Raw genomic sequence first — 14462 nt, 5'->3', positions numbered from 1 at the left:
TGGGTCAGATCGGAAGAGACAGGGATTTAGGGGCTGTTCTGAGTAACGAGGCTGCAGAGAAACCCTCTTGTTGGACTTCATTACCTGTGCGTTCCTCACAACAGTGTCTGGACAGGTGGGCTTCGGTCCCTGCGCTGTTGCTAGGCGGCATGTTGAGTCGCCTCTCTGGACCCCTGCAAACAAGTCTCACTTGCTTAAAGCACCCCCCCCCCCTTCCTTGCACACTCATTACAAGGTCCTCTTTCTTGTCCAGATGTCTACAAAGCAAGGATGAGTTCCAGTCTCCTGGATTTATGGTTTCTACTGACCTAAGCCAGGCACTTGGTTATGTGAACATAATTCTGTAATGGAATTTTCTTCTAAACAACATTGGAAACAAATTTATGAGATGTAGGAGAGTTTGGGGAGGGGAACTGAGTGCTTGTTTATTCTGCATTAGAAATGTCTTCCTCTTTTCTGCTCTCTATTGTCTCTTCCAAGTAGAAGAAAGCATTGAGTAACAGAAGTCTCCTCTCCATCATTTACAATGGAGTTAAGCAACATATGTATTCTTTCCAGTTTATATTTGCAGCTTTATAATAATCAGAAGCTCAAAGCAGCATTTGCAGGGACAGAAATGTTCTTTTTAACAAGAAGCATGACTGAATGTGTCCAGATTTAAACATTAAAATGAAATAAAACAGTGTTCCCATTTGTTTCTGGTTATTCTGTGTGCCAGATTTCCTGCTCAAAACAATGTTAGACCAAAAATGACATCAGGATCCCAATGGTCAGGTTACCACTCAGCAATTCCCACATTCAGTGGCGAGGACTGATACCTCCTTATTTCTCTCTCAACAGAAAAGCTTCTGAAACTTGAGGTTTCCACAGACATGAAGAAACCTACCTTGTAAATAATCTGTTCCTCTCCATATACTTATTCTCTTTCTTTTGAGAGAGTCTGGGAGAGAGAGAGAGACAGGAACATCAAGCTGCTCCCGCCCGTGTCCTGACCAGGAGATCGAATCGGCTAGCTCTGCGCTCCGGGACAGTGCTCCAACTGACCGAGCCACTGGACCAGGGCTTCATGTGCTCATTCCTAATATCCTTTGCCTTTAAACCACAGCTTTCCCAGCTCTGCAGACATGTGTCCACAGTTAAATGTATAATCTAGCCCCCATCCCTGGGAAGAATTGGGTTATTATTGTGGGTCCATACTTCCACCTTACTAGTATGCTTGCTGGTAGAATGTTGGATGCTTCCTTGTGCAAACTGAACATCTGTTAATTATACCAGTGTTTTCTGGGTCCTAGCTTTCCCCACGCCCCCAATGAAAAAATTATGATACTTACATATCTCAAAGTTTTCAGTTAGAACTGTCTACCTGGAAGTCATAATCCTTTCTCTCATGCAGCGACATGTTAAGAGATAAAAGTTCAAGTCGATCTGCAAATTTAAAGTGGAAAACAATTCGCACTGGCAAAGTTGAATAGTCAACTTGTCTTACTTAGCTTATGCTCAACTATTTCTTGGCACTGGATGGAGCGACTCACTGTGCTGTCCATGAGGTCTGAGCTCTGGTAACTGCAGGAAGCCCTACACGACCACTGGCAAGGACGTTGTGCTGTCCATGAGGTCTGAGCTTTGGTAACTGCAGGAAGCCCTACATGACCACTGGCAAGGACGTTATGCTGTCCATGAGGTCTGAGCTCTGGTAACTGCAGGAAGCCCTACACGACCACTGGCAATGGCGTTGTGCTGTCCATGAGGTCTGAGCTTTGGTAACTGCAGGAAGCCCTATACAACCACTGGCAATGGTGTTGTGCTGTCCATGAGGTCTGAGCTTTGGTAACTGCAGGAAGCCCTACACGACCACTGGCAATGACATTGGTGGGAAGGGCAGCAGCAGCTTTGAAATATTCACAACCAACACAATTTTGATTAAAGAAAGAACTCTGGTTTTTAATAGTTTTGATCATTAAAAAAGTTTAAACCTGCATAGCAATCATTTCAAAAATAATTATTTAATGTTCCATAATTAAACTGTACACAACCTAGTCTTGGGACACAGAAGCCAGTGAGGTGAGTTTGGAGCAGTCCGGTGCGGTCCCAGGAGCCAGGAGTCGAGTTCTCATTGGCCTTTTTTGTTTTCGTTTTTGTCATTCTGTTCATGTAAGTTTATTTGGATACTTGGCACAATCTGGCTCCGTGGCTGAGCGGATCTGCCCTGGGAAGAGAGAGCAGCTTGACCCCAGTCCCTTCTCGCTTCCCCTCCCCCACTTGGCTGGGTTCCTCAAAGTCGCTCAATGTCTCGGTATTTCTTCCTCAGAATAGAGACCTGGTCTTTAAAGAGGACGGGGTCGAGCCTCATCTGAGAGTGGATCAGCGGCATGTAGCCAAACCAGCTGGCAAATGTATTCATGCAGCTCTGTCGCTGGGCAAAGTGGTCGGGGTCAGCCCAGCGGGAAGCCCGGGAAGTCTGGGGAAAGGAGAGAAACAAGGAAGACCATCAGCCAAGTGCAAGGTGAGATGGAGACGCTGCAGAAAACCGAGTCAGGGTCACAGACACGCAGCAGAGCTTGGGGTCTGGCCTGGACACTGAACCTCCCCATTCTTGTGCTGGGTGAAAATTCAGGCACTGACCCTGATTTCTACTCCTTCCAGAAGGTTTTCCCAAGATACTTCTTCAATGCTAAACACACACAAGTACAAAAAGATCCATACTGAATGTCTAATTCTCTGCTCAAGTCAACAACTTACCAATTCAATCTCAACTACTATGGTCATTAAATATAAAACTTCTCCTTGCACTTGGGATCAAATATTATGACTAACAATATGTGTGTGATTTCTGCCCTGGCCAGTTGGCTCAGTGGTAGAGTGTTGGCCCAGTGTGCAGACGTCCTGGGTTCAATTCCTGGTCAGGTCACACAGGAGAGGCACTCGTCTGCTTCTCCACCCCTCCCCTTCTCGCTTCTCTGTCTCTCTCTCTCCCCATCCTGCTGCCATGGCTCAATTGGATCGAGTTGGCCCCAGGCACTGAGGATGGCTACATGGCCTCTGCCTCAGGCACTAATAAGAGCTCAGTTGCTGAGTAACGGAGCAACGCCCCCAGATGGGCAGAGCATTGCCTCCTAGTGGGCTTGCTGGGTGGATCTCGGTAGGGATGCATGTGGGAGTCTGTCTCTGCCTCCTCTCCTCTCACTGAATAAAATAATGTGTTTGTGGTTTCAAAGATAGTTTTCTAAAACTTTCTTGTTTACTTGGTTGATCTTGGGTAAGCAGGAAAGACGTGTTTATGAAACAAGGAAAAGGTGGGTTGCCCCATTATGGGGGCAGAAAAACAAACTCATTTATGTCATACAACACGAATGTATGTTTAAAATCACTGTGCTTGAATCTTCATGCATTGTTAGCAAATACTTTCAATGGAAGGTAAATTTTACTGTGAAAATCACCCGGGGTCACTTTAAAACAAGTGTCAACATGCTTAAAAATAACCTCTGAAAGTAAATACAAATGTTAAGTTACCTCTGAGCAGCAGAAAAACAAACAAAATACGACCAGTTAAGTGTTTTCATGAAGTTCATTTGAACCTGCCTGGTCAAGTTATCTCCCAAGGTAATCACATCCCCACTCCATAGATGAGGAAGTGGGTTCAGGGGTGTTACAATGAGTTGTTCAAGGCTAGAAAGGGGCAGAACTCAAGTTCCATTCCTTATCCATTTATACTAGAAGACTCTGCTTGGTAAATGAAATAAAGCTGACCAGTTGAGTTCATAACAGAGCAGACACCCCCAGAGACACGTCACTTCGTACCTGCAGGCCATTTCTGATGGGTCCACTCAACCTCAAAGGGCAAGACCCCCACTTTTGGACAAGTGCTGCTTACATATGCAAATGGAAATACTGTCTAGAGTTTAAGCTCATTCTTAGTCTCTCTTAAAAACTACATACAAAACATTCAATAAACAAATGTGAATGATGGGAACAATGGGGCAAACACAGTGCATATTTAATTAGACACATCTATATAGTTAGACCTAAGGCTAAATTTAGATTTGTCCCCAAAAGATGTATAAAATTATTAGAAATATTGGTTTGGTAGAATTAGGCAAATCTATGAAAAGGGCACAAAAACCAACCGCTAAGAAATCATGTGTCATTCGAGTTTACCCCTAATCAGCAGATAACCTCAGGGAAGTTCCCAGAACTCTCTGAGAAACAGTATTAAAGGAATGCTGTATCCCTAAATGAGATAACATAATATGAAGATACCTGGGCACACAGTAGACACTCCATACATCTTGCCTGCATTTGAATAGCCTTTCAGCCTGAAAGACGAAAAATCCTTGCAAATGCTTTTGGCTGTTCCTTTAGTAGTTAGAGGGAAATGGAATTTCCCACCAGCCTCCTCTGCACACTCAGGACAGCAGCTGTGTTACCTCCTAGCACAGTGCCTGATATAACCTGCCCCTTTTCAGTAACTACCGGCTGACTACATTTTATGAACTTAAAAACCCTATACATTTGTTGCTCTTACTAAATTTAGTGAATGAAAAACCATCACTTGTGAGGCCTGGCTAAGTTTCCCTTTGCAAAAGCTAGGTTTGTGTATCATTTTTAATGACGGTTAGAGCCAGGTAAGTGGAAAGCCCTCAACAATGGAACTATGTTAAAATATGTTCCTCAAGGCTGACTCCTATCCTGTTGGATGATCCTCTTATGATCTGACTTGGATAGATCTATATGGTCTTCCTTAAGGCTTCTGATTTCTCTCCCATTACTGGGCTCTGACAAGGATGTAGACAGGCAGGTGAGCTTCAGCCTAAGGAGACCATCCTGATGCCGGGCCCTGGGGCATGGAAGAACAAGCCCTGGAAAGAGCAGAGCCTGGGGTCCACTCCCAGTCCTGTCCCGAAGACGGGAGACCGGCAGCAATATGCTTAACTTCCCTGGGACCTAGTTTCCTTACTTGTAAGAAGCGGAAGTTGGATTAAATTTCCTTGCAAGTGTCTTTAGGACTAAACTTTCGTGACAACCAACCAGAAAGCCATGTCAAGAGTATTATCAGCTATTCATTAAATAAAACACCAGTGATAAACTGACATAAATTCTCTGTAGGTCTTTAATACTGGAGAAGGAATGTCTTCCTCATACCGCCTTGTAGGGCATAGGAAAACTTTGATATTCTTGACATAAAGATCCCCTGGACGTCCGCCTTCCCAATTATCCGTGTGCCGACCACACACTCCCTCAGAGCCTTCAGATTTTTTTTTTGAAATATCTCCCATTGTGCTCCGTAGGCTTAGAGGAACAGCTGAGTCCTCATTAGCTCTGGATGAACCAGCAGCAAGCAAAGCACGGGAGGAGAGCTCTCTCACCTGTCCCATCATTGTCTCCTTGTACTGCTTCTTCTGGGTCACTTTGATTGGAGGCAATTTTGTCACAGCAGACACCAGGAAATTCATGAGAATGTCCTCACAGTTGGCCAGTTGGTCCACCATGTTCTTCAGGCTGGCTGGCAGATAATGGGTGTACAGGTAGTGATAATATCTGTAAAAACCAAAGACAGTTCCCAACGGGAATATCTTATATATGAAGGTCTCCTTTGACAGAAAGCACAAACCCATTTCTTTGAATCCCTAAACATGTTGTGGATAATGATGACAGTAACTATGACTTATATGGTACTTATTATACAGGGTGGGGCAGAAACAGGTTTATAGTTGTGAGTATGTGAAACACAGAGTTTATTCTTGTATTATTAATTATTGCATTTTCCGTATGAATAACTGTAAACCTACTTTTGCCTCACTCTGTGTGTCAGATAACTTTCTAAAGTGCTCTGTAACCAATGCCTCATCTAATCCTTGTAAAATATCTATGATGTAGGTTTTACAGATAAATTAACAAGCTACAGACATACATGCAGATAGAGCCTGCCATGCCTAGCTTTACTATTGGGCTGGTTGGTAAGAAACAGAATACTGAGACGGCAAGAGAAGTTACTTACATGTAATCTGTATATTGTTACAAGCTGCTTTACAATTTTAATTATTGGTTTAATCAGAACTATATTTAAGACTATCCCATAACTCTGAATCCAACAATACACTGTTCTATTTCTGTGGCCTATAAACCATATATTTAAACACTGATAGAGCAAAACCCTAATTAATCTGGTGGAGAATCCATATTAATTTAAATCACTTTCACTTTATAATTTTTTTGGAGGTACATATAGTATACATTCATGGAAAAAAAATCATTTGAATAATCAGATTCATTAAGTGGCAGAGGCAAGAAGAAAGAAACAATGAACTTTTAAGAGGCGGAGTCTTGAGATGGAAGTTCAGCCAGACTAAATGTTTATACCTTGTGCATTCCCAGCTCTATCCCCAATATGGCAAGACTCTTGATTCTTTACTAAAAAAGAGTAGGTTGAGACTGGTGTGTTTACCTTTCTAAGACAGAAGAGTAGGGATTTCATTTATGATTGAGTCAGGAACACTGATTTGGCAATCTTACCCAAGTCCCTTGGCTTTAAAGACCATATATGCAAACAACTCCCAAATTTCTATCCCTTGCCTTACCTCTTTCAACATTCCCTTTGGAAAGTCCTACCAAGCCCAAGACTGAACTCCTGCCATCTCCTCTAATACTCCATCTACAGCTTTCTCAACCTATTGATGGCTTCTCTATCCTGTTTAGATCCTCAGGTAAAAAAACTTCTGTATCCAATTATGCTGCAGCATCTTCAAAATATGTCCCAGACTGACCACCACTTACCACCTCCACTGCTTACTTTCTGGTCCCAAAAAGCCACTTTCTGGCTCCATCATCTCTTGCCTAGACAGTGTCGGTCACCTCCCAACAGGTCTCCCTGCTACTACACTGGACCTCTTAGAGTCTACCCTCAACACAGCACCCAGAGTGGACGCATACAACCTAAGAAAGATTGCCCTGCTCAAACCCCAATCACTGAAAGCAACAGTATACCCTCATGGTGGACAGCAAGGTCCTACATCTGGGCTCCCATGACCTCTCTCATCCGCTTTCCACTGTACTCTAGTCACACTGGTCTTCGTATATCCCTCCAATAGCCTGCCTTGGAGCACTGATTCTAGCTATTTCCCACACCGTAACACTCCTCCCCCACACATTCTCCTGGCTGACATCCTGTCCACCCTCAAGTCTCTGCTCAAATCTCACCTGCTCCGTGAGGATCACCCTGGCCACCCCCTACTCTGCCCCGTTTCTTTCGGTGCTTCTAGTCCTGCTCCTGCTCCCATCTGCCTTTCTGCTGTGTAACTTCTCACCTTAAAACATCATAGAACTATGATGTATATTGTGTCTCCCTCGCTAGACCATAAAACTATCATAAGAGGACCATTTTTCCTGTTGTACTCAATGGCAAATCCCAAGTACCTAGAACAGTGCCAGGGCAGGGGACATAACACATTTAAGTATCTACTTTTGTAGTTGTTATTCTAAATATACAGCAAGTCAATACACCTTGAGATGTCCACACTTCAGATGAATGGAAAGTGCTACTTTCTGGTAATTTCTAGGAATGAAATAAGCCAAGGGCTTTCATTGGTTTCAAAGACGCATTGGTCACATCAACAAAACTTAAAAGAGGATGCACATTGATTTCCGTTAATGCTGTTAACAGGATTTGACTCAAGTCCCTACTTATGTGGCAGTCAGAAACTAATATAGGGAGTACATAAAAAACCTAAACATGCAAGACGTGTGGGCTCCTCACTTGTGGTAAATAGCAGCTCCGGTCAACACCATGGAGTAGTCGTTTGTCCACTTGGACGTGTAGCCCCACCGCTCCTTAGAGTTATCCCAGAAATGGCTGCGCGCAGGGTACCCCACAATCCTTTCGGGGAAGCTCTGCCAAACAGTGAAGGCAAAGTCCACCTGCAGGCAGAAAACAGGCCAAACAAGCAATCAGCAGTGTTAACAATGTCAACAGAACATTACCTTCCCTCTGCTAATTCAGACCGCAAGCCCAAGCCCCGCGGCTGTGGGGAAACACTGGTTCCACGAATTCGTCAGCAAATTAAACTGACTGCTTGACATTTTGCCCCATCATTATGCACATTTTAATGTTTTCTATTACAGAAACTTCAGATTAGTGCAGAAATGAAAGGGGGAAAAACAAACAAACAGTTGCTGATATGTCCATTAGAAATCCAGGCTGTTCAAGCTGGAAAAGTCAGAAAAGCAGTTCCTTCCGACCCCCACCCCACAGTCCACACGGCCACGGACTCGTGCAAAGCAGAAATGCATCTGTTTCATAAACGGGAGCCGGTTTCCTATGCACATCCACTGTATGAATATACAGCATGCATCACAACTGGCACGCGGCAGAGCCAAAATGACTAAAATAAAAGCATCTTCTTCAGAGCACAAGAAAAGATGTTTAAAACAACACCCAAGTCCTAACGGGAACACAAAGCAGACATCATAATGAAACAGCCACTCCGGCCTCTCAGGCTGGAAGACGCATCGTGCCAGGGGGAGCTGGTCAAAGCGCCCACAGTGACAAATCACCAAGAATAAGTGCGGACAAAAGCCAAGTGAAGCCCCGGGATTATTTTAAAGAAATGCAGCTCTGTGACTTTCCAGGGCTTATAATAACCCAAAGCAGGTACTCCTGAATACGCTAAAACAAACATTTATAAATAGCAAGTAGTCCGCTTTCAAACGTGTAAGCTCCCTTCTGGCTTCCTATGATTGTATGATGAACAATAAAAATAGAAAGTAGAACTAAAAACAGGAATGGCAAGCCATCCTATAGCGTTCATAATTATGTAATGCTTATAATAGGTATAGGTACTTACATGTTTGAACTCATTTCATCCTAATTCAGTATAAAGGTAATTTTATGTTCTCAAATTTAGAGAGGGAAGCTAAGGTGTATGTGTATGGAGGTTCCAATAATCCCCCTGAGCTAGCAGGAGGCAGAGCCGATCTGTGAGCCGGGGCCAAGTGCTTTCAGATGTGCTGTGTACTATTTTCACAGCCTCTCTTTTAGCTCTGCTGCTACAATGTTGAAAGCAATTTACCTCTTACACAGGCTGGACAATCGCCCTGCAACCTTTGCTAGACCTCTTTCTGATAAGCAATGAAAATGGAAATTTCATCTAGGCCACCAAGAGCTCAAGTCTCAGCACAGTGATCTCTTAGAAGTTCAAGAGCAGACCAAGTAACTGTTCACAGTAGCCAAAAGGTGAAAACAACCCCCCTAATTCTGTCAACTAATGAATAAATAAACTGAATATGGTATATCCACACCAAGGGTATTATTCAGCTATAGAAAGGAATGCAATACTGGCACATGCGACACCCTGGATGAACCTTGAAACACTAGGCTGAGTGACAGAGACCAGACACAGAAGGTCACATATTATATGCGTGCGTTCACACGAAAGTCCAGAATATGCAAATAGAGACAGAGAACAGATTGGTTGGTGGTTCCTGAGGTTAGGAAGTGACTGATTTGATGGGTATAGTTTCTTTTTATGGGGTCCTGAAAATGTTTTAGAGTAAGTGAGAGGTAATGATGACAGGAGGCTGTAAATGTACCACATGGCACTAATTATACACTTTAAAATGGTCAATTTTATGGTATGTGAATTTTGACTCAGTTAAAAGACAAAGCAAATAAGCTTTTTTCTTTCTTCTCCTACTCCTTTTTGTTCTTCTCACTAGTCTCATCCCAGACAAACACGTCAGTGAAATCCTAGATTTGACTGCTGGCTATATGATTTTCTAACACACATTCAAATAAAAATATAATTGCTAAAATTAAATACATGTTTGCCATGAACCACGTAACACTATTTAAACCATTTGGGGGGCATCACAGGCTAGGTGATCAGTCTGGTCCTTTCACCTCTGAGTTTCCGGGGCTTTGAAGTCACCATCATCATTATTATTATTATTATTATTATTATTTTGACAGAGACAGAGAGAGTCAGAGAGAAGGTCAGACAGGGATGGACAGACAGACAGAAAGGGAGAGAGATAAGAAGCATCAATTCTTTACTGCAGTACCTCAGTTGTTCATTGTTTGCTTTCTCATATGTGCCCTGACTGGGGGCTACAGCAGAGTGAGTGACCCCTTGCTCAAGGCAGTAACCCTGGGCTCAAGCCAGCAAGCTTCCGCTCAAACCAGCAACCTTGGGTTTCAAGCAGCGAACTTTGGGCTCAAGCCAGTGACCATGAGGTCACATCTATGATCCCACGCTCAAACCAGTGACCATGGGGTCACGTCTATGATCCCACGCTCAAACCAGTGACCATGGGGTCACGTCTATGATCCCACGCTGAAACCAGTGACCATGGGGTCACGTCTATGATCCCACGCTGAAACCAGTGACCATGGGGTCACGTCTATGATCCCACGCTGAAACCAGTGACCATGGGGTCACGTCTATGATCCCACGCTCAAACCAGTGACCATGGGGTCACGTCTATGATCCCACGCTCAAACCAGTGACCTAGGGGTTTCGAACCTGGGTCCTCCGCATTGCAGTCCAACGCTCTACCCACCCACTGCACCACCGACTGACTGGTCAGGCAGAAGTCACCATTTTTGAAAGCAGCCCTAAATTCAGACTTTTATGAAAATCTAGTTTGGTGTTCTATCTCAAGATGAGAAAGCCTAAACAACATAGCTTGCTTCCCCCCCTCAAAACTATAACCATCAGTGGTGGGGCCCGGGCACCTCCAAGTGAAAGGACAGCAGGGAGTGGGCAGTGAGTACGTGCCAGAAAACTGAAATTGGTGGTGGGGCCCGGGGCACCTCCCAGTGAAAGGACAGCAGGGGAGTGGGCAGTGAGTACGTGCCAGAAAACTGAAATCGGTGGTGGGGCCCGGGGCACCTCCAAGTGAAAGGACAGCAGGGAGTGGGCAGTGAGTACGTGCCAGAAAACTGAAATCGGTGGTGGGGCCCGGGGCACCTCCCAGTGAAAGGACAGCAGGGGAGCGGGCAGTGAGTATGTGCCAGAAAACTGAAATCGGTGGCCATAACCGCAGATCATCACCAGTGTGCAGTTGCTAATGGCGCCCACTGACGGGAAAGTATGTTGTGCAGCCCATTGGCAGAGCCCCAGCCTGGCCGTCAGCACTCTGGGGTTTTCCATTATTCTTTGAAAAGGAAACATGCGCTGGAAACTCCTAGAGAACCCAACGGGGTGTTTTCATCACAGGAGTTCCTTTCCATCTCAGGGCCATTTCAAGTCATTTCAAAAGGGACTGAAAAGTAAAATCATAGCAGAAACTCTGATTCCTGTGATGGCTCTGCTTTCCTGCCGATCATTAACACATCAAAGGAGGCAAAGGTCAGCTCGTGCCCTTTTCTCTTTAAAAAACAAAAAACGAAAACCAACATCTGTTTTCTTTTGAGAATTCACAGCAACCCAGATAAATGTAAATAACTATAAACCAACTACATCTAATACCCTTTCAAGGAGGCTGTTTCAAAATCTCTCCTCAATACCACGGAGAGACATTTCAAACAAGCTAAGGATCCTTAGAGAAGAGATAAAACAAACCAACATCTATCCACCCAAAAAAGAGAGAAATCCAGTCCTCGCCCATTTTAGGCAACGCGGGCAATGGTGAAGTGGACGGCCACCCTCTTAAATCTACATATTGTTTCCAACCCATGTTGACTTCTAATGACATCGCCTATGACACACGTTCTGCCCCATGTGCCTGGCGGGGGCAGGGATGGCTCTTCTTTGAAAAGAAATTCACCAGCACATGGCTACATCATAGCAGCTGAAAGGTATTTCAGCACGGGACAGGGAAAAGCCAATCCCAGAGTGAGAGAAACTGCCTGGTGCCCAGGGGAAGGTGTACGAGGACGAATCAATACTTCAGGAAATAGGATAATGATTTAGGTCCATGCTGTCGTTGCCTTGACCACACATTCCACCTTGGCAGTGGGATGCTCTTCCTGTGTTTGCTCTCTTCTCTCTAAGAAAGGGTACACCCCGGTCTTCCCCGTTGGCTGGCGGCTGGCTGGGTTAGGCCAACGGGAGCCCTCAGCAGGAAAACGGAGGTGAGACACAGAGAGAGGTCAGGGTATTTCTTCCCTGCTGCCTCCCTGCCTTGGCACCAGGGTTCTGGCCGCTGCTGTGGCCCTGTGTGATCATAGCACTTGCCGGGAAGCCTCTTCTTCCCAGCTCCATCTCTCAGGGACTCTGGAAACACTATTTCTTTCCTTCCTGGGCTTGAAGGAGGGAGCCACTTCCTCCTGTTCTTATCCCTCACCAGGTGCCTCACTGTCGCTTGAGAAACAATATGTAGATTTAAGAGGGTGGCCGTCCGCTTTACCATTGTCCGCTGATCGGTGGAGTGCCTTCTTTTCTCCCACCCACCTCTCTAAATAAGCCTAAATCCCTTCATTGGAACTACCTGATTTGAATGCCATTTGCTGCTAAGAGTCTGACGGTGACAGGCAAGAACTGTGTAAGCAAAGCTCCTGGCATGGGGAGCAGAACAAAGGAATCCCTCAACAAACACCGGGTGGGCGCCCGCGCCCGTGCTCCTGGGGTGCCAGCGCCCTTTGCACTCGGCACAGAAAAATGCCAGCTGGTGTCCCATTCTGGGTGTTGCACAGCTGCCTTCCCCTTTGAACGGGAATTGTGTCTTCTGCCCTAGCTCCTTCTCCTGCTGACTCACCCATGACACACGGGCCCTGTGAACACCTTCCTCCCTCAGTATGCATCCCTGCCATCAGTATTTGCCAAGTACTTATGGAGCCTCGCCTGCATATGAAGCATTTTACCAAGGTGAGGGCCAGTGCATTTTGTCCTGGGGTTATGTAGGTTGACCTTGCAGATAATGTCTGTTCCACTCCATTTGGTGGAATTTGGAAGCATCCATGGAGTTTCAAGAAAGAGACACACCGTAACCGGTGACTTAGGTTAACACCGCGTCCTGGCTATGTGGGCAGCAGCAGGCCATTAGGATCAGACTGGCGTCCAGGCAAATGCATGCTGGGAAGTGCCTGTGTTTACATTGATAGGAAAATGATTATAAATAAAAAGGATAAAAAGAAAGGGAGAAGGGGAAGGTATAAGTAGCTAAGTCTCCCCACTGCTTTCACGGCTACCATTAATAATGAATTTCCGATACACTACATTTTTATATAACTGTCGCTGGTCCCCTGTACGGTTTAAAGGAAGGTTTCAGAGATCAATACTCATTCGAGTTGTAAAAATTGCTTTTCTGCCATATCTATCTTGCCTCTGCTTTCTCTCCTCCTCCTCCTCCTCCATCTCCTCCTCGCGCGTTCTGTGTGCAATCTTATTTTTAGCACAAATACCTGAATGTCTGAAATAGCAGGGATCTCCATCTCTGCCTTTAAGTGAGACCATTTGCTCTTGTGTGGGCGAGAGAAAATGAGCACTTTCAACCACGACGGAAGGGCTGCCTTCAGAACCCGAAGGAGTTCCCTCAGAGGCAACACACACCCACACATGCATTACAGTAACTGAGGAAGGAGGAGACTGTTTGCTCTGGACGGCTGGTTTCAAGAGAATGCTAAGCAGGTGCCCCTCCGCTTCCCGGGCTCTTCTGCACACACCATGGGCTGCGCCGTTCACAACAGAAAATGAGGGTAGGCAGGAGGGGAGAGGTGAGGCTCGGCTATGCAAATGAGGAGCCAATTAACAGAGAAAACAACAGGGAAGATGCCCTCATCAGGGTGCCTGGTGGCGGCAAGGTGCTCACAGGAACTCAGTTGATTAAAACCAATACTGCAGGAAGTTTTGAAAACTGTTTCCGACCTGGCAGCGGCAGGGGAAGGAGCCGCGCTGGCCCCGTGGGGTCGGGGGCACCTGCCCGCAGAGCCCGCTCCACAGGTGGCGGCGCTCACCTCTGTGGTAGAAAGCACGGTGTCCTCGTCCAGGCTGAGCACCGCGTCGGTGATGATGTTGTCATAGGGCAGGAAACGGCTGCTCATAACCTGGGAGAAGAGAGAACAAGCACCAGGGAAGGAATTAGGAAGGAGAAGTCAATGTTGAGTTGTTTCTTTTCAGGACAATTTCCCCCATCGTCAATCTTCAGAAAGAATGTTCTCAGACTTTGTCACCCCCGCAGCCTTGAAGACTTCCGTTTCTGATCAGTGCAGACTCTTTGGTCCCACAGTTTCGGACACGTACCGTGTGCAGACAGACACCTTGCCAGGTAAAGAGAGCCCAAAGGGAAAGAAGTTACGAGTCCTGTTGGAGGAGTTCACAGTCCGCAGAGAGGCCAAGAGAGAGGGCCAGTCCTCGCCCGGTGTGAACAATGCCCGGAGAGCAGAGGATGCAGCCACCAGCCACTGGAAGAGCAGGGGAGCCCTCACAGAGGAAGGGCCCTGCAGCAGGACCTCGGCAGGCAAGAGCTCACCAGGTATAAAGAGAAACGGGGCAGGACAGACAGGATAAGGCACGGTAAGCTGTGTGTGT

At 45.8% G+C, this 14462-nt stretch overlaps 1 protein-coding gene across 1 annotated transcript in view; it reads right to left on the bottom strand.

Moving 5' to 3' along the window:
- Positions 1–1984: 1984 nt before the first annotated feature.
- EXT1 (exostosin glycosyltransferase 1) overlaps positions 1985–14462 on the bottom strand; it is a 296557-nt gene continuing 284079 nt past the window's right edge. Inside the window, exons 8-11 of the mRNA XM_066265776.1 lie at positions 13889–13978; positions 7751–7911; positions 5364–5535; positions 1985–2458 (exon numbers count right to left, since the gene is read on the bottom strand). Coding sequence (XP_066121873.1) covers positions 2273–2458; positions 5364–5535; positions 7751–7911; positions 13889–13978 — 609 coding nt within the window. The 3' untranslated portion in view covers positions 1985–2272. The remainder of the gene's footprint in view (positions 2459–5363; positions 5536–7750; positions 7912–13888; positions 13979–14462) is intronic.

The sequence above is a fragment of the Saccopteryx bilineata genome, chromosome 3 (genome assembly GCF_036850765.1).
Source record: "Saccopteryx bilineata isolate mSacBil1 chromosome 3, mSacBil1_pri_phased_curated, whole genome shotgun sequence".
Taxonomy (NCBI): domain Eukaryota; kingdom Metazoa; phylum Chordata; class Mammalia; order Chiroptera; family Emballonuridae; genus Saccopteryx; species Saccopteryx bilineata.
Note: the sequence above shows the minus strand (reverse complement) of the source record. Positions and strands in the feature narration are given on the sequence as shown.